A 26,692-nucleotide genomic window follows, 5' to 3' on the forward strand; every position below is an offset into this window, starting at 1 on the left:
TTATTTTTTCATTTCCCCTTTTCACCCAGAACCTTTCATGTTGTGTCCCAGTTCAGTGAGATATCTTCTAATGAATCTTGACAAAATATTGGGTTTGTGGAGACTGCCAGATTCCTCACTGAATAATGCCTGCAAATGTGTTGATGGGCAGCAATAAAGATTTTGGTAGGTATTTGGCTAGTCCTACATCTTCCTCTTCCTCCAAGGTGGCCTGCTTGGCTTTTGTCTTTTGCAAGCAGTAGCTAGGTTCCAGGCATGGAAAAACTTCAATACTGCAAAATAAGAAAATACATAATGGATACAGAAGCTGTAGGTCAGAATCTGATATGGTGTTTACCCATTTTGGATACAAAGTTGGTTTTCTTTGTATATATACCTATAATTCTGAGTACACTACTTCAGTTGGCATAGTTCCAACTTCAGAGTTAGAAAAAATTCCCCAAATCTTCTCCACACATAAATCATGTCTATTTATTTCAGGGGGAAAAAACAGTTTGCAATGGTTGAGATTCGTATCAGAGGTAGAAAGTATAATAAAATATCCTCAATCACTGTCAAATTACTTTGTCTAATAAATCTGACATAGGAAGAAAATCACTCAATGAACAAAACCTGTGAGTCAGCCATTTCTAGTAGAATTATGGAACAGTTAAGTGGTGATAAAGGATGTAAGATATTGATTAAAAGCTGCAAGGGTGATTTTTCAGTGCAGACTCCAATAATACAAAAAGAATGATGCAAGGGACAGAAGGAACCAATGCACTACTGATATCGTGCTTAAATTCACTGATAAGCAGTATAAAAATGTACTTGCTATTGCTATTGCTCTCCGCTATTCTTAAAAGTTTATCAGACAAGGGGAATTGGAAGTATAATCCAATGGCAATCTGAACGCAATCATGGGGTTTAACGTTATTGTGTGATAACCCACTACACACAAATTCGGACAATGGGAAGTCAGTCCGAATGCAATCATGTGGTTTCACGTTATTGTGTGATAGACTGCCACACGCAAATTTGGGTAATTGCATGCTATTTTTGGGCAATGGGGAGTCAGTTCGAATGCAATGTGTATTCACGTAATTGCGCTAAACTAGCGACTTTAAGTGAATGCGTTCTGGCCCCACTTTCTTTTCATTCGAATTTAAGAGAAATTTCTCCTGTTTGATAAACTCCTTAGAGCCAGTTCTTGGGTTGGCAGCACCCTCACCATCCTCGGGAAGTACTTTAAGGAGTAGGGGATAGAAACCTAGTAGAAAATGTAATGATATGCAGCTCAGTAAATAGACCAACCTGATCACATTCTTGTAAACCCGTCTGGAGTCTTTGTCCAGGCACACAGTGAAAGACCTTTGTTCGGCACTTCTGAGTGTGATGTTTCGTGTTCGAATAGTGTGTGTCACCATCTAGAACAAAATTAGGCAAGATAATCAGTTTAGAAAAACCAAATTTTTCTTAGTTACTTATTCAAATGATTGATACAATTGGAAATGGCAGTTCAGACTGATTTTTTTATGAACTACTGTATGGTATAAACTCCAAATTGCCACTTGGCAAATGAAAAGAAAAGCCCAAAGCTTGGAAAAATTGCTTTTTTGAACAGCTGATCCCAGGATCTAGTGACTGGGAGATTGTGGAAATTGTTGTCCAAACTAATAACTTTTCAGAATCCTGCAAAAGTTGATAGAGCAGAATGATGGTGGATAAGTGCAAGAACTATCCAGGACCAGAAAGCTCTCAGTGGCCAATGACATGAGATTCAGGAGTATTTATGAATAGGATCATTTACATTTTTAAAGTGTTAGTGCCAGCATCAGCGAGAACTAAAATGGACTGAGGCTCTGCTGCTAAGATTAGGTAGGTTGCCCCTCTCATTTCATTTCCTCCCTTGAAATCACTTGCCTCAAAACTACTACTGTGTTGGAAAACGGGTTTGGATGTTATCTTTGGGTAAGTCTCATTACCACCTTAGATGCCTTTAAGAAGGCACTTAAGACGGATCTCTTCCGGCAGGCCTATCCACCCAATCTGCTATAAGAGAGTTAGAAATATCCCACCTCTTTTTGTAAAGATATGTATTTTAAATGATGATTTTGTCTATGTATTGTATTGATAGTGGTTTTGCTGTTTTATTGAGTGTATTTTATATGAAATGGTAGTTTTTAATCTTGTAATGTTGTTTCTATTGTTGTAATCCCATCTCGATCTGCAGGGAGATGCGGGAAATATAAATAAAAACTAATAATAATAATAATAATAATAATAGTTTTTATTTATATTTCCTGCATCTCCCTGCAGATCGAGATGGGATTACAACAATAGAAACAACATTACAAGATTAAAAACTACCATTTCATATAAAATACACTCAATAAAACAGCAAAACCACTATCAATACAATACATAGACAAAATCATCATTTAAAATCTAAATGTCTAAATTTAGGGGGAAAGTCTGAATGGGTTCCCCATCTTTTCTGCCCTGCATCCGCCTTGGAGCTGCCCCACAACTGTTTTCTCCACAGCATTTGTCTACACTGCAGATGTTGTTATGGTCCTGCTGCTGCTGCCTTTCCCGCAGTTCCAGGACAGATTGCTGCTGGCCACCATTTACCTTTCCCACAAAGAACAATGTTAAAATAAAGATATTTCCTGCTTGTGAGTCCAGAATGACCCTGGAATGACTTTTCCCCTCCTCCACACTCATCCTGGTGGTGTGCTTTTAGGTCCCAATGAGGTGCTGGGTACCTCACAAGTAGGATAAATCTTCATTTTAACATCTCTCCAAGTGGGGAAGATAAATAGTGGCCAGCAGCGATCTGTCCACGAGAAAGACAGTGCTGGGAGGAGCTGACTGAAAATGGCAGGGCCTGTCAGGTAATCTACCCTCCCTACCTCCCTCCTCCAAATCCAGCCTTTGTTAAAGCTAGATGAAATAACATCACACATGAGTTATCACAGAATCATAGAATAGAATGGAGTTGGAAGAGACCTCAAGGACCATCCAGTACAATCCCCGGCCATGCAGAAATTAACAGTCAAAGCACCCCTGACAGATGGCCATCTGGCCTCTGTTTAAAAACTTCCAAAGAATCAGATGAAATAATGAACCTTTTGCCAAGCAATATGTTGTATGGCAGCAGGGACGTAGCCAGGATTTTAGGAAGGGGGGGGGGGGGTTCCAGACTAAGTGCCACCATTATAATGGGGCTTGGGTGCGGCAGCACAGCAGCACGCACCATTCATTTTTCTAATGGAAGGGGGGGGGGTCTGGACCCCAAGAACCCCCCTTGGCTACATCCCTGATGGCAGTGTGGCTATGCTGCACTTGTCCAATGAGCTCAGCAGTAGGAGAAATACTAAGGAAAGGGTTTGGAGAACAACCACACTTTCATCAAAGAAACAGCAAAATCTTGAAAACTTCCAAACTTGAAGTATTTATGCATATTTCTGTTTTGGCAGAATAAGATTTGAAATTCAGAAAGGAAAAGATACAACAATGGGTAGTTAGTAATGGAACCCCAGATCAAATATCAAAGTACATACAAGCACTGATATAATAATACAGAACCATTTATTGTTGAAAAGTTGTCCTAGTGTACTAAATGAAGTCACCATCACCTTAATAATTACCTTTTATGATGTAAGAGGGAAAAGGTTGTACAATGGTAAGACTGTCACACTTGCAATTATTATGAGTACTGTCTCTTTGCAGTCTGCTGATATTTCTGAAAGTTCCTCTTTTTCCATTGAAATAATAAATATTAAATGAGATTTTAGCATTGGCTACAACTCTGGAGACCAGAATTCAAATCTCTGCTCGGCCATAGAAGCCCACTGGGTGAACTTGTGCAAGTCACTCTCTCTCAGCCTCAGAGGAAGGTAAAGCAAACCCCCTCTGAACAAATCTTGCCAAGAAAATTCAGTGACAGTCACTATACGTTGGAAATGACTTGAAGGCACAGTACAACAACAATGTAAAAGTATAATAAAAATCTCATGGAGACTGAACACATTTGGTCAGCAGAAGGATAAGAAAAAAATTGTAGTGGTAATGTTCTGGTCCATAGATTATGCATAACAAGCTCCCAGCTCCCAAGGTTTGCTTTTTAAAAAAACCTTTAGAAAAATGCTAAAATCTACTTTACACACCTAGGGGATTCACAAAATTTGACTGAGATTATTCAGTTGTTGTATGGTTTTCTCCCACATGTTGTGGATTACATGAGAGACATCTCTCTCTTTTTCTTTCCCTACAAACACTGATTAACACCCTTAAGCTTCTATTTCTAAAGAATTAAAATACCCCTTACAGCATATGATCGTCCTGAGAGATTGGAGGTTTTCACAACTTCAGCGATGTTCACACTTAAGCACACCAGATCTGCAAGGGAAGGGAAAAAAGACATTGAGGAAGCAAATAGGTCTATTCCTATCCCTTTGACTGGAATATTGTCATATTCTTCTGCATGTCCAATAGCACCAATGGCCCACATTCTTCCTCTATAAGCATGACTAAAATAGTTCAGTTACAGAAAGACAGAGCTCTAGAACATAGTGAAATGTCATGCTACCACAAGTTCACTCTTTTTAAAAATTTGTACTTCTCCCTTCCAAGGAATATTAAAGATAAAATGTTTTTAATAATTTTAAATTATTTAAATAAGTTTTAATCTGCCTTCATTTAACTTCTTTCATGTGTTTTTAGCTTTTTAAAATAATTTTACATCATTTTAAATTGGTCAAGCTGATTTAATTGTATGCCACCCTGAGACCTATAGCTAGAGAGCAGGATATAATTTTTTAAATAAATAAATGGGGGACTAGGGGAGAAGGAACAATCTGAATGATGAAAGTTATAAAATATACAGTTATAATTCTGCTATTACAGAAAATGAAAATGTTTGTTAAGGAAGCACTTCAGCTGAAAAGATGGTGTCATTTTTCCATGGCTCAATATTGCTGGGGATATGTGGATCCTCCAGCTTATTAGCTCCATCACTATCTTGAAAGTTGTTGAGAAATTTGTAAAGGTTTCACTGACAACTACTAGATAATGTGTGTAGTATCACTGATAATAATCAACAGAGGGGTTTTTTAAAAGCTAAGTTAGCATCTGGTTATTTTCTGTGGGTTTTTCAGGCTATGTGGCCATGTTCTGGAAGAATTTATTCCTGACATTTCGCCTGCATGTGTGGCTGGCATCTCCAGAGAATGGTGGCATAGAAGTGTGTGCAGTATATATTACCTATGGGACCCTTGTTTGGGAAGACTTTTTTTAAAAAAAATGTTAATAGTGGAGTTAGTTTGTGTGTTGTACTGTGTTGAATGGCGTAGCCTGGAAGTGTGTTGTGTGGAGGATATGCGAGGGGGATTTGTGTCTATTTAATTGGTAATCCATTGTCTGCAGGGAAACCTCTGGACCCTGGGTGGTGTTCATTTGCTTGCCTTGAATATTGATTTTGGTGTTTTTCAAGACTGGTAGCAAAACCTTGTTCCCTTTTAGCATTTCTTCTTTTCTGTTGAAGTTGTCCAGGTATTTGTGGATTTCTATGGCTTCCCTGTGCATTCTGACCAGGTAGTTGTTGGCATGGTCCAGAATGTCAGTGTTTTTCAAATAATGTTCTTTGCTTATAAGATTTTCTGGTACTGCTGATTTTTCTGGCTGGCTCAGTCTACAGTGTCTCTCATGTTCCTTGATTCACGTCTGAACGCTGCTGCATTTGGTGGTCCCTATGTAGACTTGTCCACAGCTACACAGTATGCAGTAAACCCCTGCAGCCATGAGGTTGTGATATACTCCACACACGTCCATACCATCACTCCCTGAAGATGCCAGCCATAGTTGCAAGCGAAACAACAGAAATAAATTCTTCCAAAATCTGGCCACATAGCCTGAAAACCCCCCAAAAAACTATGGATGCTGGCCGTGAAAACCTTTGACTTCACATAAGCATCTGGTTGTTCCTTCACTGAAATGGTGTACTACAGAAACATACATAAAGGCATGAGTTCTTTGGCCTTTTGCCTAACTTTTTTCCTTTTAGCTCTGAGCTCAGGAGAGCATGTCTTGCCTGTTTGAGGTAGATGACCATGCAGACCTGGGCTGGCTAAGCACCTGTACAACCTTGTGAAAAGCACACTTTGCAAAACATCTTTTCATCTTAAAAGCCAACTATCAGATTCAAAATATATGCAGGCACCACATGATTGTTTAAATGGGACAGCCTGCTAGAAACAGGATTCTGCCAGGGGATGGGGGTAAAATACTTGATGAAATCAGTATTCCCTGCAGATGCAAGTGCAACGTGCCATCTCAAAAATAAAAGCAGAAAGTGGGTAGGTAAATATCCACTAGCTCAATCTTCCATAGCAATTCACTGGTGCTCTATCAATGCCACATGGATTGAAATTGGCATCTCAGCCATGACTTTTTTTAATTGCTGCAGCAGTAATTTTTCTATCCATGCAGGGGAAAGACCACGAGTTGTTTTCCTTCATAAAGATTGTTCCTTCTTGGTCCATTGCCTAGTGATAGGAGAGTATATCCTCTGATAGGGTAAAACATTTTGTTGCATCTTCAAAAATCCAGCACTCATCTAGGAATTAAGCATTAAATGCCAGAAACTATAAAGAAATATGACCAAACATGCATGCTGCCCCTATACCAACTACATTTGTTACCTTCAATTTCATTTGAAGGGATAGCTTTCATTACAAGGCCTGTAGACCGCACAGAAACTGTCTCATCTTTCTCACGGTTACTCAGCAAGACCTAGAAAGAAAGACTTATCAACTACCTGTATCTTTCATAGTGATAAATGCATTAATCCTTAATTAAAACAATAGGCCAGCTAGTCAAAGGGTGACCAATGTAAGCCTCTTGTATGTGTTTTTAGTTTTCCTTGGTTTTCTACAAATATCCCAAGTTAAGAACCACAGCCAGCACATTGACTTTTTAAAAAATGTAATATTAAATTTTAAAAAACCAACAGCTCTGGGCCTAATGTTCTGATTACAGTATATATAATCAAAGCATGCCATTTACTATATTACAGTTTAATCACATATTCCATTATTAGAGGAATATAAACAAGCAATGGGAAAACACTTATTTTGTACAAAAAAAAAGAACACAAAACAAATGAGATAAAGAGCTACATTTCAAAATGAGTTAAATGCTTTTTTCATCTCCTGTTGTTCGAAGAACTGCTGTTTCTGCTCTGCAAAAAGGAACCTTTCCAAAAGGATTTCCACTGGAGATGTACCTATTGCTTTTCCTCCATTTTCACCCCAGCAAGAGTTCTAGGATACACTTCTATCATAAACAAAGGTCTGGAACCTGCACTGGAAGCAACAAGAAATACTGGGAGAAGGTGATTTGACTGAGACAGTAGCAGGTGAGGAAAATATAAGTGGCGTTATCTCACCATTTGCCTGCTGTGAATCCTTACCCTGCTGTGCAAAGGAGAATTGGAATAGTGGAGGCAAAGCAAGTAGTTCCAGCTGAAACCTGTAAGTTCTTTGGGCCATAACAAGATAAAAAAAATGACAACATGGTATCTGTTTTATTTCATCCTATGATGAGAGCAAGTAACACATTATGCCAAATGCTGAACTCAATGATTGGTGAGAGTGAAATATTTTGCTTGAACTCCATGGTGGCTCCCAGCATTCTGCACCTGCCTGTTCCTGTGTACACATTGTAATCTATCTCACCTTTTTATACAATAGTGTAAGATCTGTGCCAGGAACCTCTGTGGCTGGTTTCTTCTTCACTGGGAGGTTGTCTAGAAGAGGAGCCACAGATTTAGTTACACTGTTATTTTCCATTAGAAGAGAGGGCAACATGCATGATGGATGGATAGATGGAAACAGACAGACAAAAAAATTTATAGGTGATTTGATTATATTCCCATGACTATAATTAACATATTGTTATAGTTGTTAATTTTTGATACTTTGGGGGGATGGGGTGGTAGGGACTGGTTTGCTTGTTACTGTTGAAGTCTAAAAATTAATAAATAAAAGTTTTTAAAAATGGATTTTGGGAGATGTCATGCTTTCCCCTTTGTATCTATTTGTTTTAAACAGCACTTTGTATAGCTAGTGCAGGAACAATATATGAAACCTTACATGCATGTAGTGAAAAACAAAGGGCTACTGGGCTTGGTGGCTCTGGCCATCACAGGAGAGCACACAGCTCAAGGAAAAGCACCAATGGCCAGCTGACCTTTGCTTAGCCTTTCATCTGTTGATGCATAGCCTGGCTGAAGAAAAATGACACCAACTAAAGAGACTACAATATTTGAGGGGAAAAACAAAGTGGATCAGACAGGAAGCCCTAAAGGGAGACACAGACCTGTGGATGGGTTGAAGTCTTCAAGAGTTATGTTCAGTTCAATTATGAAGATATCTTCAATTGGCTCTAAAGTTACATTACTGAAGTGAAGCTGAAAAGCAGAAAAGAGGCTTTCAAAGCACAGTTCCTCCTGACTTGGTAAAATATTACCAGGGATATTTTTTTAAACGTTTCATGTGATGACAAACAAGAATAAGAAGAGGGCACTGACCTTCACTGCATAGACTTGGAAGAAGACTGGCTGTAACCCGAGACGCACATAATATGCAATTACATCAATGATGAACAGATCAGAAGCAGCAGTTTTGCTAGGAGAAGAGGGCTGCATGGAGTCAAAAACAATTGGATCAGTATAAAATACACGTAAAGCTATCTACCTTTTCTAACACGCGCTCGTTGAATTAGGGAAACAGAATGAGAAATACTATCTCTAAACTATGCCCACACCTAGGGATGCCATATCCCGGCGGCCCCCAGGACAAATCCGCTTTTGGGGGCTCCCTCCTGGTCCCGGTTTGGCCCCCAGCCCCCGGTTCGGGGCCCGCGCGGCGCCAACCCGCCGCGCCACTCTCCTCCTCCTCCTCCTCCTCCTCCTCCTCCTCCTCCGTTCCAGGCCTCGTGGAGGACGTGGTGCGCCTCATGCGCGCGGCCGCGTGGCCTGGAACTGAGGAGGTGGGTGGCACGGCCGCGCGGGGAGGCAGGGGAGGGTGGCCGGGAGGCGGGGAGAGGGGCGCGGGCATGCGCAGGAGGCACACCTCCTTCTCCTCCTCCGTTCCAGGCCGCGCCAAGCGGAGGAGGTGGCAGAGGTGCCTGCCTGGCTTGGTGTTCCCCGCCCGCGCACGTGCGCCAAGGCAGCAGGCAGGCAGCCACCCACCGCCTCGCCGCCTCTGCGTTGGGCACTTCCTTGGGCCCAGGAGGCGGAGGCAGTGGAGGAGGCTGAGGCGGAGGTGGGTGGCTGCGTGCCTGTTGCCTTGGTGCGTGCGCGCGCGGGCGGGGAGTGCCAAATCAGGCAGGCTCCTCTGCCTCCTCCTCTGCCTCTGCCTCCGCCTGCCGGGCCCAAGGCAACCGCCTAGCGCGGTCGCGCGTAGGTGGCTGCCTGCCTGCTGCCTTGGCGCCCAGGCGGGGGGGAGCACGCCAAGGCAGCCACCCACCACCTCCTCCGCTTGGGCCTGGGAGGCAGAGGAGGAGGAGGGAGGAAGGAGGAGGAGGGAGGAAGGAGGGAGGAAGGAAGGAAGGAGGGAGGGAGGAGGAGGGAGGGAGGAAGGAAAGAGGGAGGTGGAAGGAGGGAGGAAGGAAGGGAGGAGGAGGGAGGGAGGAAGGAAGGAGGAAGGAGGGAGAAAGGAGGGAGAAAGGAGGGAGGAAGGAGGAAAGACAAGGAGGAAGAAGCGGAGGAGGAGGAAGAGGATAGTGATGATGATGATGATGATGATGATGATGATGATGATGATGAAATGAGCCAGCTTCTGAGGCATGACCAATGTAAGTTGCTCTGATTTTTACAAACTCATGCGCAGTGAAAAAAAAACCCAAAGTCCCTTGACCAAATACACACTTCAGCGAAGTACAGTTGAATCCGAGGGCAGACCCACTTCTTGTTAAACCACCTTGACATATTCAGTATGCATAGCATGTTCAGTGTGAAACTCAAAGAGTTTGGTTATCAAATAAGCCTCTGAAATATGCAAGAGGCCATGTTAAGTAAAGCCATGTTCAATGCCCAAATGTGCTGTTTGGAATGGCGGGAGGGGAGGTTGGCCAAAAAGGAAAGTACATTTCTGTCATCTGTCTAGGAATAATGCCCAAATGTCCTCCATTTTGATCTTGCCTAAGAAACATGAATTTACATTAGCATTTTTTAAAAACCATCAATTTTTTTCATGTGTCCTCCATTTTTTTAAAAGTGTCCTCCATTTGAAAATGTTGTCCTACTTTTGTCCCAGTTTGGAGGTCCCGACTTATAGCAACTCTGTTGTCTATAACACTACAGAAGACAGCAACATGATCTTTGTCATTGCGGTCCTCCTTTATCTCATTGGGTTTTTTTTGTTTTTTTGTTTGTTTTTTAATGACTTTAAAAAGCAGAAGGTGAGAATAGGCATGCAAGGAGAAGGAAGCAGACTTTCATTTGTAAAGATGCGATCAGACTAGCACCAGGATTGGAAATATTTTAAAATTATAATAAGTTACTTTAAAAATGTAAATAGTAATTTTAAAATGTGATGGCTGCAATCCTGCATTCTACACATTACACATTTGTAGCTGTTTGGTATTCACAAGTTTAAGGGCTACATACAGATTGTGAAAGTCCCCCAACCCCCATGTATTAGGAAGCAGCCACTGCAATTGATGGGTGTCCATTCCCCTTTTACTAAGGGAGTGGCTGACTGATGGTCCCACCTACCCTTTGCATGAGCAATCTCTGGTGTGAAGGGGAATTGCAACAGGGACTCTGCCTCTGTCTATCACAATGGAGGTCACAGGAGTTGTTGGGAAAGTCAGTCAGCAGCTTCCCGAGTGACAGGGGAACAGACTCCTATGGGGATTGGGGGAGAGTCGGGATGAACTGCATAGCCATTTAACTATGGTGATTATGCATTCATAACCTCCAACAGGATTCTGGCCAACATCTTTTAAAATGTAATTATGTAAAGTTTTCAGCAACAACAAAGTTGATTATCATAGTTACCATATGAATATAACATTATTCTTTAGCTATCTTATTCACTTTTTGAATGTTGAGAAAGGATAACATTAGATTAAAATGCTAACTATGAAAATCAACTACTTTTAAAAAACAGAAACAAAAAAACTGTACCTAATTACAATTTTAAAAATGTTGGCCAGAATCATTGGGGAGTTTAGTTATATTTTGGGGGAAAAATTAAAATGTTGCATACCAGTGGTTTCTACACATCACATCTAGTAGTGAGGTCAGTACTAAAGGGTGCACAGCCCTATCATGCACTGTGAACAGGAAGTTATCCCTCATCACATTTACCTCTGTAATGTAACTTATTTATGCTAAGAGAGCCAGTGTGGTGTACACAACTCATTGTGTGTAGACAGTTATTTCCAAGCTTTGACTTTGTCTAGGTTGAAGTTCTGGAAGCCCTGTCCCTTAATGTTGTATCATTGTCATGTGTCTTTTAAAATTTTTGGCCAAGTGATGAAAGTCCTGCTGGTTTCTTTTGACATCTGACAAAAATGCCAGAAAGCATCACTGCTGTTTCTAAGGAGTACAATCAAAAGGAAGGGCTCCTCTCCTACCATAGTGGCCAGCTTCGGAATCATGTGACAGAGGGTGTTAATGTTGCTCTCGTACCATGGATCAACTCTTCCAAGATAAGCAGCCAGTTCACAAGGCTCTGTCTGGTCAGGCAGAGCGTATTCCTGGACGAAAAACAAAAGAGTACAATAAGCACCACACATGTCTGGATCCCTTCAGAATACAGGACTGGCAGAAAAAGCATGGCACATGCACCCCCCTCTGCAAACCTCTGACATACTCACCTCAGCAGGGGAAGAAATGGGTTGTTCTTCCACAACAGGCACATAGTAAAACTCCACTTTTAGCCTTCGTGTAAGAAAGGCACGTCTGCTCTCCCGCTTCCTGGGAATTAAGTGGGAGAAATTGTTGTTTACAATACACTCTTTGCAATCACAATTATGTCTTCTCTTCTGATGGATGCTGGGAGACTTATGCGTATAGTATTTGGACACCCACAAAACTGGTATGTATAAAACAATGTCTTTTTCTATTCAGGAGGGAATAGACTTACCATTGTTTCCCACAGAGCTCTTCTGAATGCATCTTCTCTACACTATCCTCAACCCTATCATCTGCTAAAAGATGTAAGATAATTCTGTAGCTTTGATATTTTTCCAACACATACCTTTTCCCAACCAGAGTGTGACCATGCACCCTCACCTGTAGGACCTAGAAGTTTTTGCAGCATTCCTTTCCCTCTCGGAGTACTCTGTTTCTGCTGTGCTGCGTCAAATTCTATTGGAAAGAATATGCCTCTTCTGCTATTTGTCATGACAACAATTTACTCTGAAAAGGGAGTACCACCCATTCTAGCACCACCCATTTAAAATCACTGTGCCCATGTGCATATTTTAAAAGCTACCTGCCTGCTTAGATCAACTTGAGCCAGAAGCAAGAATGCTTCTCTAGACACAAAACTTCTTTACTCAGAAGTAAGAAGTACTTCAACATAAGTTCCCAGTTTCCAGTAGGTCAAACCCTAACTTCTCTTCTCCCAAGTAGCTTGAATTCCATTAATTTTGACCAAGCGGTCAAAATGGATGGGCCAAGAACTTTTCCCCCAGGGTCTGTCAGAAACTCTCTCCAGAATCTCAGATCCAAATTAAAAAATAAATATATAGTACAAAATATGAAAACAAGCAAAAGAAAGGATACAGATACTTTGAAAACAGAAAGTAGCACATTAGGAGTAGCATATTACTTTTTTTTTTTGCTCATTTATGCTGACCACTTAAGAGGACGGTGCTCATAACATGTGAGAAATAATTTTAATGCTACCACCTGAGTGTAGTTCAGAGAGATAGTAAGGTGACCCCCCAAAAAAATCAATAAAAGGAGCCTAGTGCTGCTTATTATTATTATTTGTTTGCATGCTTGTTTGTTTGTTTGGTGGGGAAGGGTTATGGAGAAATTGCACATGGATAGGAAGACTCACAGTTTTCTGGGGCCAGGACCTCCTTATTAAAAAGAATGTGCTAACAAAAAAGGAAGAGGCTAATTAGCCAGGAGATGGCTCTAGCTTCCTGTTTTGTAGAGCAGGAAAGATGTGCAGGAGATTATGTAGAATTGCAGCTGCTTTCTTGAATTTTATTAAAAAGACAGATGCTGGAGTGACAGTTCAGCATGACACTTACCTCAAGGAATAATATGCCTGGGCAAGGCGCCCCAAAACTCTGTCATCACCCAGCACCAAGACACGAGCAGTGTGCAGTCTTTTCATCACAGCCATAGGTTCCATGGTACTACCACCAGATTTCCGGTGCAGTTTTCCAGTAGGCTTTGCCCCTTGCCCACTGCAGCCACTCTGTAGGAAAGGTATACTATCCATAGAAGCTCCCTTCTTCTTAATGCACCCCTTTCTCTGGAGTCGGGAGTGCTCAGCCTCAGTAGTGCAGAAAGATGACATTTCATCACCTGGCATGGGCAGGTCTCGCTCAATTCCACTGTCATTGGAGAGCACAGAGAAACGTGTCTGCTCACAGCAGTCAAAGTCTGGCACCAGGTCTTGGAATTCAAAGCTATCAAGTTCTGGACTCAAAGAATCTTGCTCATAGGACTGACTTGGTGAACGGAGGAATAGCACCAGCTCTTTCCCTAAAATGGAGATGGGTGTGAAGTTTCCAAAAGACCATCCTAAAGCTTGGAGTACAGCATCATGCAATGTGGTACTGGATCAGTGATACAGGAATAGATTCCTCCTCCCCCCCCCTCCCCAATTGCTTTTGCCAGACTATTGCAAACTTGACTCATGGATGCAACATCTGTAAACAGAATGCAGCCTGCCTCCTGACAGTAAAACTGGATCTTATTGATTCAGAATCTTTTCCTTCAGATTATGAAGAGTTAATTAAAATGTCCATGAGGAAACATGTTTTCTGTTTTCTGAGACTATACCACTTCAAAAATACAGTTGCAGTTTATCTGTTTCTCCATGAAAAAAGATAACCTCTGAATACAAACCTAGCACATTGGAGTGTGCCTGCTGAGCCCAAAGACTCTGCCTAGAAGAACTCTGCACTTCTGAAATGAATGTGCACTGCCAAATAATTGGCACAGGGGCAAAGAAACTGGGACACCTGGGGTGTTCTGGACCAGTTCCCAGAACTCCCAATGGTAAGGGACTGTGGGAGTTGTGAAGGTTTTAGAGGGCCATACATTCTTTATCTCTAAATTAGCAGCAACTTCCAGGGAATACAGGAGAGTTACGTTTTCTGGTGTTGGCTATAGGCCATGTCAGACTTTAGATACTTACAAAGCTGGTCCTCATCTCTCCATATGTGGAAGCTGATCCTTGGGTTGGGCAGAGGGATACCAGGGCTTCTCTCTGCTTCATCCTTCTGTACATCTGTGGGACACAGAGATCTTCCTGTTAATCTAACCATTTGCGGGTGTAGAGGGCAGCCAAGCAAAGGTAGACAGAAAGACTACACTGGGGAGGGGTTTATGAACTTTTGGGAACTGCTGTTGTTCATTGGTCCCGCAATAAATTGGTGAAAAATGACACATTTAGCTCACTGTTACACAGTTAGTGTAGAAAAAGGTAAAGTACCCAGCCAGTGGCTAATAAATAATACTTTTAATTTTGGGTGTTATGTGTTGAAATCTTTTATTTTTCCTCCTGCTTTTATTCTGTCTGCTGTTCTTCTTGAGTCATTGGTTTATTATTGAATTTTCTATTTTTATGGTGCATTATCCAGAGAGTTTGGGCTAATGGATAGTTTAAAAGTGACATACATCTCAAATGAGAAGCTTCTTTAAGGCTATGAGCAACAATAGTTTCAGTGGGTCAGAACCCCACCCCCATGTTAATCAGAAATGTATCTTTTGGTATTACTTTTAATGCTGAAAAGGAAATGCATGGTTTGGTTAGCCCAGTTGCCCAGATGCTGACCAAGAACAAACATATAAAATTAACATATCTTTAACACATGGTTTATATGACATCATTTAATTTTGCTTCTTAACATTTCTTGTCAGTTCTTTTCCAAATACACTCTTACTTTAAAAAAAAATAAGCACACTGCATATTTTGATTTGTTTATGTGTGTCTTGCTTGTGATATGAATTATAACATTAGATGTGGGTAATCCCAATCCACTCACAGCCGAAAAGTTTTCAGACATGTTGTGATCCTCATATGATTTCCCCCTCAAAGCCTCCTTAATTTTTGTTTCAATTTTCAACAGAACTATAGTGCTATAGAAGGCCTAAAATACCCTAAAGGCAACAGGACCCACCTGATCATGGAAGCTAAGGAGGGACAGGTTAAGCCCTTGTTAGTACTTGGATGGGAGGCCATCAATGAATAGAAGGTGCTGTGGGCTAAATTTCAGAGGAAGGAACTGCAAAACCACCTCTCAGGATTCCTTGTCTAAGAAAACCTATGAAATTCATGAGGTTGCCATAAGCTGATGGGAATTTGAAGGCACATACACACATACATAGTGTTATAGTGTTCAAGTATAATGAATCTATTGCTGTGTTGATTTCCAAAATCCAATCTGACCTCATAGCACTCTCTCTTTCTACCCTATCTCTTCCAGTGACTCCATTCATATAGAGTTCAGTTTTTCTCTCTATGTGTTTGTAATGTTGCTCCAAGGAAACAAAAAGCAATGGTACCATTACACTGTACCCCTACTGCTCTGTACCCTTAGAGGTTTTTTTTTTAAAGCAACCTCTGTCAGCATAGCTGCTAAGCATTAAGGCTCCTTTGGAAAACTTGTGTAGTATGAATTAAAGCGAATCTAGTACTAGGGGGCTATAACCATTGGTTTTAGGGGGAAGAAGTCAGAATGTTTGTTAGTTTTTTGTGTTATGTTAGGTTTGTTGTTGTTTCTGTTGTTATTCCTGAGACCAGGAATTGTTTGAGTACCTCAAGTCAATGAAACCCACAGTCTTTCCACACAAGAATCTGCTTCCAGTTGCCCCAAGCTTTCTTTTATTGTAGTCAAATTTAGGGAAAGGGTCAAGGAATCAGTTTGTTTCTGCCACTATCAAAACATTTGGAATCAGTTGCTGATCTTCTGCCAGCAGAGAATTACCAGTAGATCTAGATCTAGCTTCTTTTTATCTCCACCCTAAAGCACAATATAACTTCTATTCTTCTTAAAACTGGTTCTGAAATTGGTTTGTTTTGGTCTCAAGGACTACAAATCACAACCAAACAGGACAATTCTGAGGTCATAGAATTGAAACACGCTACATGTATATATGATTCAGTTTCCAGTTCTCACCAGCCATCCTAATGCACTATTCTGCTGCACTGTTTGGTTTTTTCCTGTATTCACTGCCACAGATAAGGTGAGAATATACACTTACAGCACAGAGAATTCTAAGCGTTCAGGATGCAAGGAAAAGCCTAATGAAAGGAGCCCTATTGTTACACCAGACTCTTAGGGCTACATGTACCTTCTTCTGCAGTGCTTAACAAGGTGTTGTAGATTTTCCTTACTTCCTCAACATATTTACTGTATCCTGCATTCATTGCTCTTCCTGCATGTTCAATGGCTGCCATAACTTGCTGAAAACAGTGCTCAATCACTTCTAAGGGCTTTGCCTGTCACAAAGAGAAAGAGTAATTAAATTATTGCTGGAATTATGCTCACAGACAGCAAATCCTATCCAGATGTATTTCATTTTTATTTTCTTGCATGTAGATTTAAAACTTGCCCATCAATTGTAGTTACAAGTACCAGCTTTTCTAACTGGAAAACAATTGTCTCACTGGAGAGGTATGACTGGACACATAGAATGGTATGTGAACTTACAATACCAGACAACATAGTTGACAGATTTCTTGAAGTGTTTTTTTACGAACTTGATTGGTTTGTTTCAGTGGAAAGACTTCTTTTAAAAATCTGGCCTTTTGCCACTCTGAACGTTCCCAGTTTTGTAAACTGTCCCTATCCCATTCATCTTTTACTAAATCCTGTTAAAATATCAACAAACAATTCCTTTGGGTGTTTTACTTCTTTTCCAAGGATAGCAGTGTCAATCTATTGCAGCCAAAAGAAATGTTGTGGTAGCTTCATAAAACTAGCATTTTTATTATAGCATGAGATTTCATGAACCGCAACTCATTTTATCAGATGCATGAAATGTACCGATAATGTACTGATAATCTGAAATGCAAAAAGGAATGACAGCAACAATGACATTATTAACACTGGTCACTTCTAAAACTATTGCTGATAAACCTGTTGCTTATAATGCCTACATCTTGGTACTAGGTAAGTTAACTAACATATGCAGTGTGATAACAATTCATTCTACTCAGAGAAAACAATAAGTGTCAGTGAACTCAGCAAAGACAATTAAGGGCAAATAAAATTACTTTCATAGAGCAATCCCAAATGTATCTATAAATTCTGCAGTTCAATAGTGCTTGTTAAGCATATGCAGGATTGCAGTCTCAAAAGTGTAACCCAATAAAGGTACGAAAACTCTTCCTGACAGAATCTAACAAATGATGGAAGAGCCATCAAAAGACTCATTCACATGTTGGAAGAAATGTTTAGAAACAATGTTCTTTTTAAGAAATTAACAATATAATCAAACAATGATCTCAAAATTTCCCCTAATGCTTCATTATTATGTTTTACAAAGTTTGGACTGTTTAAAACTTTTATTTTGCTATCTTTCAGCATGTTGAGAATGCATAATTATACCCATTTGATACCACTTTAATTGCCACAACTCCATCCTATGGAATCCTAGGATTGGTAAAGATTTATGAAAGACTTTCAATTCTTTGTCAGAGAGTTGTCAGAGAATTCAAGGGGAAAGTCTAAGGACCCACACCTTCTCCTTTAAAAGGTTGTGAAAATACCTAAAGCTAGGAAAGCTATTTTGGCTTCCAGGGCAGAAAATTCCATGAATGCTTCCTTTCCATTCCTTGTAGTAAAAATATAGTAAGGAGGAATAAATAATAGTTTGCAGCAATGTCAAGATAGCTATTAATCTGCTACCTGAAGCTGCCAATTCACATTGCCAAAGCACTGTCTGGAGGAGCTACTTTTTAAAAAAGGAAATCATGTTTATTTCAAGTGATCTGCCAAAATCTGAGAAGCCAAGTTGTCAGAATAGTATGTGATTTCCTGACAATACCTGAAGAAGGCTGTGCAGATCCCTAACATCATACTGTTCTTTCAGCACTGATTGAAAGGCTCGTTCTATCACATAGAGCATGCAGGATCTGGCACACTGGAATGTTTGAGCAGCCTTGATTTCATCAATGAATGCTCGGCACACAGCCACAGAGAGCAAATCTGGATCAGCAAACATGAAAACCCTGGGAAAATAAAGAGTTAACATACATTATATAAAGATAAATTGTTAACAGGGAAGAATGTAGGTATGAAAGATGATATAGGAATCAGTATGGACTGAAAGGACTGAAAAGTTGAAAATGAAAAAGAAAAAACATTGCCTTACAAATTTCAAAATTTCCTGCCATAGGCCAAGGGTAGGAATTATGCAGCCCTCCAAAGGTTGCTAGACTCTTAACTCACAAGAGCCTCTTGCCACCAGTGTAAGGAATGCTGGGAGCTGCAATCCAATCATATGTGAAGAGCTGAGAGTCACGAAGCACAATTCCTACTCTTGGCCTACTGCAAGTAACTCAAAAACCTATCATAGAACTACAGTCTCTGGGATGGACAGCAGGGTAAATACTGCCTTCGGTTAAATACTGGATCAACAGTCATGTCTCATAAGTAATAGACTTCCTCTGTTGTGGTGGTGATAGGTGGTAATGATGTTATTAATGTAACTTTTAAACAAACAACATGCAGCTGATAAAAGTTTCTGCGCTTGTAATTTAATGAACGGCATATACTTTTTACTTCAAAAGGATGGCTTTAAGAATTCATCTTTATGAATGTGGGGAGGTTGTAAGTGATTCAAAAATAATAAAAAAGCAACTAAGAAGCACATAACTAACATGAGCAAAAAGTTACTTAGAAAAAAAACCCCAAATGATTCATATCTAACCAGTTCTTTTTTAAAAAAGGTCTGATTCCCAACCCCCTGCAGTATTTCTTTTTATGAGGACTTTCCCCTACAACAGATTCAGTGAGGATTGATTCTCCATCTTCAAACACCCAGAACAAACCCAGACTATGGAAGAAAATCTGTTTGCCCATATTTTTAAAAAAAGAAATTTGACTGAAGCACAGAAATCAGAGCAATGGCAGCTCCACATGTAATGTACTAGGGTTAGACTATTTCTCTGCAGCCAGACAACATGAATCATTGTACTGTACATGAAACATCATATACATGCACACACATCTTTAAAACATTTGTGCATGCATCTCGGAAACTTTATTTACCGAGTTAAGTCTCATGCACACACATGCATTCACTTTCAAAAATGCACATAAATGTGTATATGAACGGCATCTATGCCTTACGTCCCCACTGCAGAAAGCACTTATGGAACATCAGTATTTCCTGTTAGCAGCATGAGCTCTATTGACAGATAGTATGAGAGAACTGCTTCACATCGCAGATTGGGGAATAAAAGTGATTGTATTTTTCCTGGAGGAGAGTGGGGAGAAGTTCCTCGGGATTTTCGTCTCATCTGCCAAAATATCTTGGTTATCTATAGGGTACTATTTGAACCTTAACCTGGCTAACTGGTAAGTACAGTATTTTGGGGGTTTTTTGGGCTGTGTGGCCATGTTCTAGAAGAGTTTATTCCTGACATTTTGCCAGTATCTGTGCCTGGCATCTTGTTTGTCTCAGACAGAAAAATGTTTTGGGGCAACTTGGTCCTACAATAACCATGAAATCCAGAACTAAATTTACTCCAGCCAGTCCAAGATGATACTCGTGAATTCTATTAGGTGTGTCTACTGCACAGTCCTCTAGATTAAAACAACTGGAAGCCATTGAGCCATGACAACTACAGCCCTACAAATCCTTTGCTAAAACTCATCATTGCACAGAGATGCTGAAAGTACATGTCCAAATATATGTTGAAGTCTCTCTGAGACAATTATGAAGTTTTAGGATTTTACCAAACAATGCTAAAAATGAGAATTTTAACAGGATGAAGGTGTCTTTGGTTGATATTTATCACACAACGTTGTGTCTATTCTGATGCTGCCTTGCATACCACTTTTTACTGTAGTCCACCTTTTCATTGATGGGCAAACCCAACAAAATGCTCTCAGTCTCAGTGCCGTTCCGTACTGCCTTTGTGCAATAGGTCCTTCCAGCTGTAGTTCTGTTTCTCAGGCAGTCACATGGTGCATGGTGTGAGTGGGTGTGATTTTGCCTCTCTCCCTGTCCCCCTTGCAGTAATCATGACGCCAACAGCTTCCTGAAGCTGGCTGCTGTGTGTGTAGCTGGCTCAGGGAAGTGGTTGGTAGGCAGGACCATCCCCCCACCACCACCAAAGCATTGGATGCTGTGTGAATGAACACACAACAGACCCATACTTTGGAAGTGGGGAGAGCAGCCCATTCATATAGCAGTTGTCTTCAGGAGGCAGTTGGCAGCCGCAGTTGCTCATTCCCCCCCCTTCCTCCCAAAGGTGGCATTTGGCAATGCAGAAAACAGATCACATAATAATGAACCACCAAAACTCTATCTGGGGGGGGGAAAGTGTGATAAGAAACGATACCAAACTGTTATGCTTCCATGGCTGTGGCGGGACCCAGGCTGGTCCATAGTCTTGCATTATTATTTTTTACTTTATAGAATTTCTGAATTCACTGCCCAATATTCGGAAATGTTAATTTCAGAATATAACAGAGAGGTCTATTTTAGTGCAGAGTTAAAACTGGCATATTTAAGACATATAAGTAGCCCAGTACTTACTTTTCCTGATAAGGGAATGAGTCATTCTTGAGACATTGCTCTGCAGAGACCATTCGTTGGTACAGTATACCTAAAGATCAATATAACCATACACACAAACATATACAAAGAGATTAGTGTTTAAAAGTTTATGGTTTGACACTTGTGTTATTAGGAGAACAACTTTTAATGCTACCAGACAATTAGTTTATAAGGAAATCACTTTTGAAATGAAGGCTAAAGACTGCTTTATAACATGAATTGAGAAGAGTAATCTTCAAAACAGTGCTAGCAAAAGCAATCAAGGTACAAAAGGAAGTCTTTGCGGTAAGCTTCAAAGGAAGTATTTGTGGTAGGCTTCGTACGAAGTACAATATCCTTAAAGAACAAAGTAACCATACACACATACATATAGAGAGAGATCAAAGTTTAAACGTCTATGGTTTGACCCTTGTGTTATTAGCAGAACAACTGATAATGTGATTAAAAGGAAATCACATTCAAATGAAGGATAAAGGCTCCTTTATTACATGAACTGAGAAAAGTAACTTTCATTTCACACAATGGTGGTCAAATGTCTAAAACACAGTGCAGCTCAATGCTAGGGAATTCTGGGAACTATACTTTTGTGAGACATTTAGCCTTCTCTGTCAGAGAGCTCTGGTGCCACAATAAACTACAATTCCCAGGATTCCCTAGGACTGAGCCAGGACAGTTAAATCAGTCTCAAACTGGATTATTTCTGCAGTGTGTTTTGGACCAAATAGGTATTTAACTTACAAAGATGCTGGTCAAGTAAATCCTCTGAACAGCACATGATTTCTTTGCATGAAAGTCTGTCGTGTGATTTGGGGATTCATACATTAGCATCTTCGTAATCAATACTTCTTGATATCTGCCAGACAGCTAAATTGGTTACAAAGGCCACTTTGTTAATTTTCTCCATTAATAGCATATTTACAGCAGTCTACAGTGTTTGAGAGCTGTTTACTCTATTTACTCTTATTCTAAATTATGAGGTCTTGAAGTAAAGATCAAAAAAAGCAAGTAAATCCAATATGTGAGATGCCATATCTTGTTATTTGAGCTTCCTGAAATGTATGGTGTCAATGAACACCGATTATCTGTTATTGGGCAATTACGTGAAAAGTTATTCTTTAATGATTTAGTTAACATATCTGAATTTAAGCCTTTGCATGAGACACGTCTTAGGCTACTGCTTTTACACATCCTTTGGGCCACATTTCGAATATCAATCCCAGAATTTACCAGTGAGCATGGGCAGTGACAATACTGGCTTGGGGATTCTGGGAGCTATAGTTAGAAAATAAAACTTTTAAAAACTTTTCTTCAGGCAATATATTTATAATACAGAAAGGTCAAGTTGCCTTCCAGAACCATCCCAGGCTTATAGTGATGCATGTACAAATGTATATGCGCACAGAAAGCATACATTCACTCACATAAGGCATAAACTATACCATTCCAGGTTCCAGATCTTATATTCCCAAACAGAAAAAACCCTCACCTCTGCAATTATAAACCTCAGGTACGTATGCATCTCATTAGGCATTAACCCATTCAATTTGTTGTTGCCTTCCACAATAAATAGCTGTATTCTAACGAAGTAGTCTAAGCATTGCTTTTATCTATAGTTGTTTTAAAATACGTACTGTACACATGTAAATTTCCTATGACAGAACATGTAGTAAATTTTTCACATTCAAGTGAGCCTGAGTTTGCTTTGGGCAAAAGCATATTACATGTGTTTGTCATGTGGAGTGTCCACAACTTTCACTTGGTTGACGTGACAAGTTTTGGGTATCAGAAAAGTCAGAGAACTACAGACATTTGAAGGGCTGACCCCAGCAATGTCTAGATTCAGTCTAATTCCTTTCCCATTCTGAATGATCTCTCAACACTCTGTTGCCCAACAGAAAAGGTAGATGAAATATCACAGAACATAAACAAGCCAAGAGAATGTTCTTGCTGGAGAAGAGGTTGGTCTCTTTGCCAAGAAGAGCACAAATGTGGGAATGGTCAGCACACCCGTGCAGTTTCAGTTTCTGCACTGCAGAAAATATGGTAGCATTATTTCTGACAGAAATCTCTGCCCTTCAGCAGTGACATTGTCCAAATATGCTTCTGTATAACACAGTAATAAGGACGATTTCTGGAATGATTTGTTCCACCTCTGTTATTGGCATTAGATTGAATTACATAGTAGATTATTGTACTGCCAGAACATATGGGTTGGACAGCTAAAGAATACAGCCTATGCAAAGAGAGGATAGGACAAGTTGAGGAAATATAATTTTACATGGAAGCATGCTTGAATTTTGACTAATACACATTGAGGAACGAGTTGTTTGATCAAGATGGCAATGTAGATGGGATGAGATTTTTCAGGTTGGTATGCTAAAATTAAGGGGGGGAAATTCCAGGACATACTGCCTGCAGACCATAACTTTCCCCCAGTTCTGTAGTACCTTTACAGGACTCCATTTTAGATAATGCCTTCTATTTGACTCAAGGTGATACATGTAGGCATCCCCTTATTAAACCAGAAATTTATCTTTGGTGGCAATCACATTGAAGAGCTTTTACTTTTCACTTATTGTTCTGTCATTCCTATGCAGGCCAGGAGGGAAATTTCCATCATATATTAGACTAGGCTGCTCAGACAAAGGTCCAGAGAATGCATGTGCAATTAGTGAAAGATAGCCAAACCTGTATTACATATATGGTAGCATTATTTGCTATGTTCCATCAGGAAATTATGCACCCCTTGTATAAGTGGTGTCAATAGCTATTAACCATTTTAAAATGTTGTTAATATACCTTCAATATAAATATTTCCTTGTAGTTCAAGAGAAACTGTATTTGTTCTTGTGGATTATTTTTGTTACACTATCCACTAAATTAGACACTAGATGATGTTTAGCTAAAAGTAATGATGATAATTGATTAATACAGAAGGGATGCATTCAGGGAAGTTTGGGTAGCAAAAAGAAATTTCTGAGTTAAAAAAGAAAGTTGCAACATGCTCTGTTCATTAAAGGGATGTCTTTTGTACTTGGGGCTGCTTGATGGATCTTGAGGTTCTAGGAAAAAAGCCTTACAAACAAAAAACAACACAGATCTAACAGTCTGGAAGTCTGTCCACCCTACACTACAGCATTCGATTTAAGAACGAGTGAGCGTTGGATGTGACCTTTACTAGTAAAGGAATTACCTCCATTATTTCCTCTGCGTTGCATCAATATTTCGTATTTGCTTGACCAATACAGAGAAAAAGTTGTTTGCTCGTGCACAGGTGCAGATTATAAGACTTGAAAAGGACAGAAACCCACCACTCTGTCTCACACGCCTTGGAAATGGATAAACCAAAAAAAACAACAACCATGGAATGATGTTCACCTGGTATCGTCCGTTCCAGCTTTAGCTGCCGAGCGTAATCCAGGCCAATGGTGCAATAAGGTTTGGGCAAAGTGAGCAGCTTCTTGCAGAAATCATACACTCGCTCATAGAGTGAATCAGGAATGAAGGGAGCCTGGAGCAAAAGGGGAGAGTAAACATCTGAGTTAAACAATTTAATCTGGATGTTCAGAGAAAAGAGAGGACCTGCAGCAAACTCCCAGATTCCATGTTACAGCAGGAGAAAGCATGGCCATTCACAAATACATCTTATTATATTAACTGTGTTTATAAATGCAAGAACACTGTGATGAACACCATCTAAAAAGAAGGTGTACCTGTGCTTAAGCCTGACAAGTCACATCATTCAGTCTGACAGCACTATTTCACAATCTCTAGAAGGGCTGTCATTCCTCTATGGTGATGAAAATGTAAAACTGCACACTTTTTACTCTACTGTTACACATTCTTAGCATTCAGAATAATTTCCAACGCTGAAAAAGCACCTAGCATACGTTGGCCTGTCAACCTCAACACTGAAATCCTGGGACATTATGGCAATACAAAATGTTGGACCTTACCTTTATCAGTGTGTACATCAGTGTGTGAAGTAAGGGGATGATATATTGCCGGTAGTTGCATCTTTCTGCCTAGAGAAAGCAAATGGTTATGTTTTAAAATTTCTAATAAAGTGAGGCAGAATTTGGATCTTTTGCTAACACAAACGTCGATGAAGAGGCAGTGCTACACTCAAGAGCAATTGTGTTCTTGATAGCAGAGGGGCACATCAGTGGGAGATAAATAGTGAGGATTGAGCCAGCTTGTTTTCTGCTGCTCCAGAGAATAGGACCCAGAGCAATGGATTCAAACTACAGGAAAAGAGATTCTACCTAACCATTAGGAGGAACTTCCTGAGAGTAAGGGCTGTCTGACAAGGGAACACACTCCCTTAGAGTATGGTGGAGTCCTCTTCTTTGGAAGTTTTTAAACAAAGGCTGGATGGCCATCTGTTGGGGGTGATTTGTTTGTGAGGTCCTGAATGGCAGGGGGTTGGACTGGATGTCCCTTGTGGTCTCTTCCAACTTTACAATTCTATTATTCTAAATCTATGGATGAACTCTACACGTTTGTGTGTTTCTTTCATTTGGACACATTTTCTTGAGGTGAACTGGGAGGAGATGAGTTTTTAAATCGAAATAAAGACCATATGTCAACCAATTTTCTTTCTTTTGGACATCGGTGTTAAAAAATGCTTCATGGGGGGATAACCAGAGAGGGGTAAATGGGCTAATCCATCTTTTATATTTTTCCCAAGTTTTAATTAAAGATGCTCTTATAAAATGATTTTTAAAGGCAGCGTTAACTTTGACTTTTCCATAAAACATGTAGGCATGATATCTGAATCTTAAGTCATGACCCTCCAGTTTTAATAATTCCTTTTCTCTTAATCTAATCCAGGCGCTAAGCCATTCTAAAGTACAAGCTTCATAATATGTTCTTACATTAGGAACTGCCAGCCCTCCTCTATCCGTTGTATCTTGCATATAATTTTGTTTTATTCTTGTTTTTTTTCCATCCCATATATATTCTGAGATCTGTTTTTGCCACTCTGCAAAGAGTTTATGATTCTTAATCACAGGGATGGTATGAAATAAAAATAATATTTTTGGAATTAAGTTCATCTTTACAGCCAAAATTCTCCCCAAAAGAGATAATTTCAAATTTTTCCATTCTTTCATCTCCTTCTTTATCTCTTCCCACTTTTTTACATAGTTATTCCAAATTAAGTCTCCATTTTTCTTTGTTATTATTATACCTAGATATCTTGCTTTTTTCATCACATTGAAACCCGTCACGTCTTTTATTTGTATTTCTTCTTCTCTTCTCATATTCTTCGTAATCACATTTGTTTTATCTAGATTTATTTTTAGACCTGATATCTTTCCAAATTCTTTAACGTGGTCTAGTAATACTGAAATACAAGAAATAGGGTCTTCTATTGATAAAGCAATGTCATCCGCAAAAGCACGAATTTTATATTGATCACCTTTTATTTTGACTCCTTTGATCTCTGTTGCCTCATTTATTCTCCTTATAAAGATATCTAAAGTAATCACAAACAACAATGGGGAGAAAGGACATCCTTGTCTTGTCCCCTTTTTTATTTCGATTGGTTTGGTTCTTCTTCCATTAATTATTATCTTAGCTGTTTGTTTTCTATATATCGCATTTATCCATTTTTGGAATTCCACTCCAATTCCTATTTGTTTTAGCAGCATTTTCATTAGTTTCCAATCCAAATTATCGAAAGCCTTTTTGAGATCTAATAAAACCAAG

The 26,692-nt window shown here is 39.8% G+C and overlaps 1 protein-coding gene across 1 annotated transcript in view; it reads right to left on the reverse strand.

Moving 5' to 3' along the window:
• Positions 1 to 110: 110 nt before the first annotated feature.
• The window catches only part of PIK3R6 (phosphoinositide-3-kinase regulatory subunit 6), a 51,098-nt gene continuing 24,516 nt past the window's right edge, over positions 111 to 26,692 (reverse strand). Inside the window, exons 7-22 of the mRNA XM_089534008.1 lie at positions 24,937 to 25,005; positions 24,359 to 24,491; positions 20,960 to 21,029; positions 18,239 to 18,422; positions 16,541 to 16,688; positions 14,382 to 14,474; positions 13,264 to 13,723; positions 11,872 to 11,971; positions 11,629 to 11,751; positions 8,573 to 8,683; positions 8,362 to 8,452; positions 7,719 to 7,789; positions 6,684 to 6,774; positions 4,313 to 4,383; positions 1,294 to 1,406; positions 111 to 272 (exon numbers count right to left, since the gene is read on the reverse strand). Coding sequence (XP_089390134.1) covers positions 116 to 272; positions 1,294 to 1,406; positions 4,313 to 4,383; positions 6,684 to 6,774; positions 7,719 to 7,789; positions 8,362 to 8,452; positions 8,573 to 8,683; positions 11,629 to 11,751; positions 11,872 to 11,971; positions 13,264 to 13,723; positions 14,382 to 14,474; positions 16,541 to 16,688; positions 18,239 to 18,422; positions 20,960 to 21,029; positions 24,359 to 24,491; positions 24,937 to 25,005 — 2,085 coding nt within the window. The 3' untranslated portion in view covers positions 111 to 115. The remainder of the gene's footprint in view (positions 273 to 1,293; positions 1,407 to 4,312; positions 4,384 to 6,683; positions 6,775 to 7,718; positions 7,790 to 8,361; positions 8,453 to 8,572; positions 8,684 to 11,628; positions 11,752 to 11,871; positions 11,972 to 13,263; positions 13,724 to 14,381; positions 14,475 to 16,540; positions 16,689 to 18,238; positions 18,423 to 20,959; positions 21,030 to 24,358; positions 24,492 to 24,936; positions 25,006 to 26,692) is intronic.

This window comes from Sceloporus occidentalis, unplaced genomic scaffold, assembly GCF_023333645.1.
Source record: "Sceloporus occidentalis isolate IW3139 unplaced genomic scaffold, rSceOcc1.0.p SCAF_1, whole genome shotgun sequence".
Taxonomy (NCBI): domain Eukaryota; kingdom Metazoa; phylum Chordata; class Lepidosauria; order Squamata; family Phrynosomatidae; genus Sceloporus; species Sceloporus occidentalis.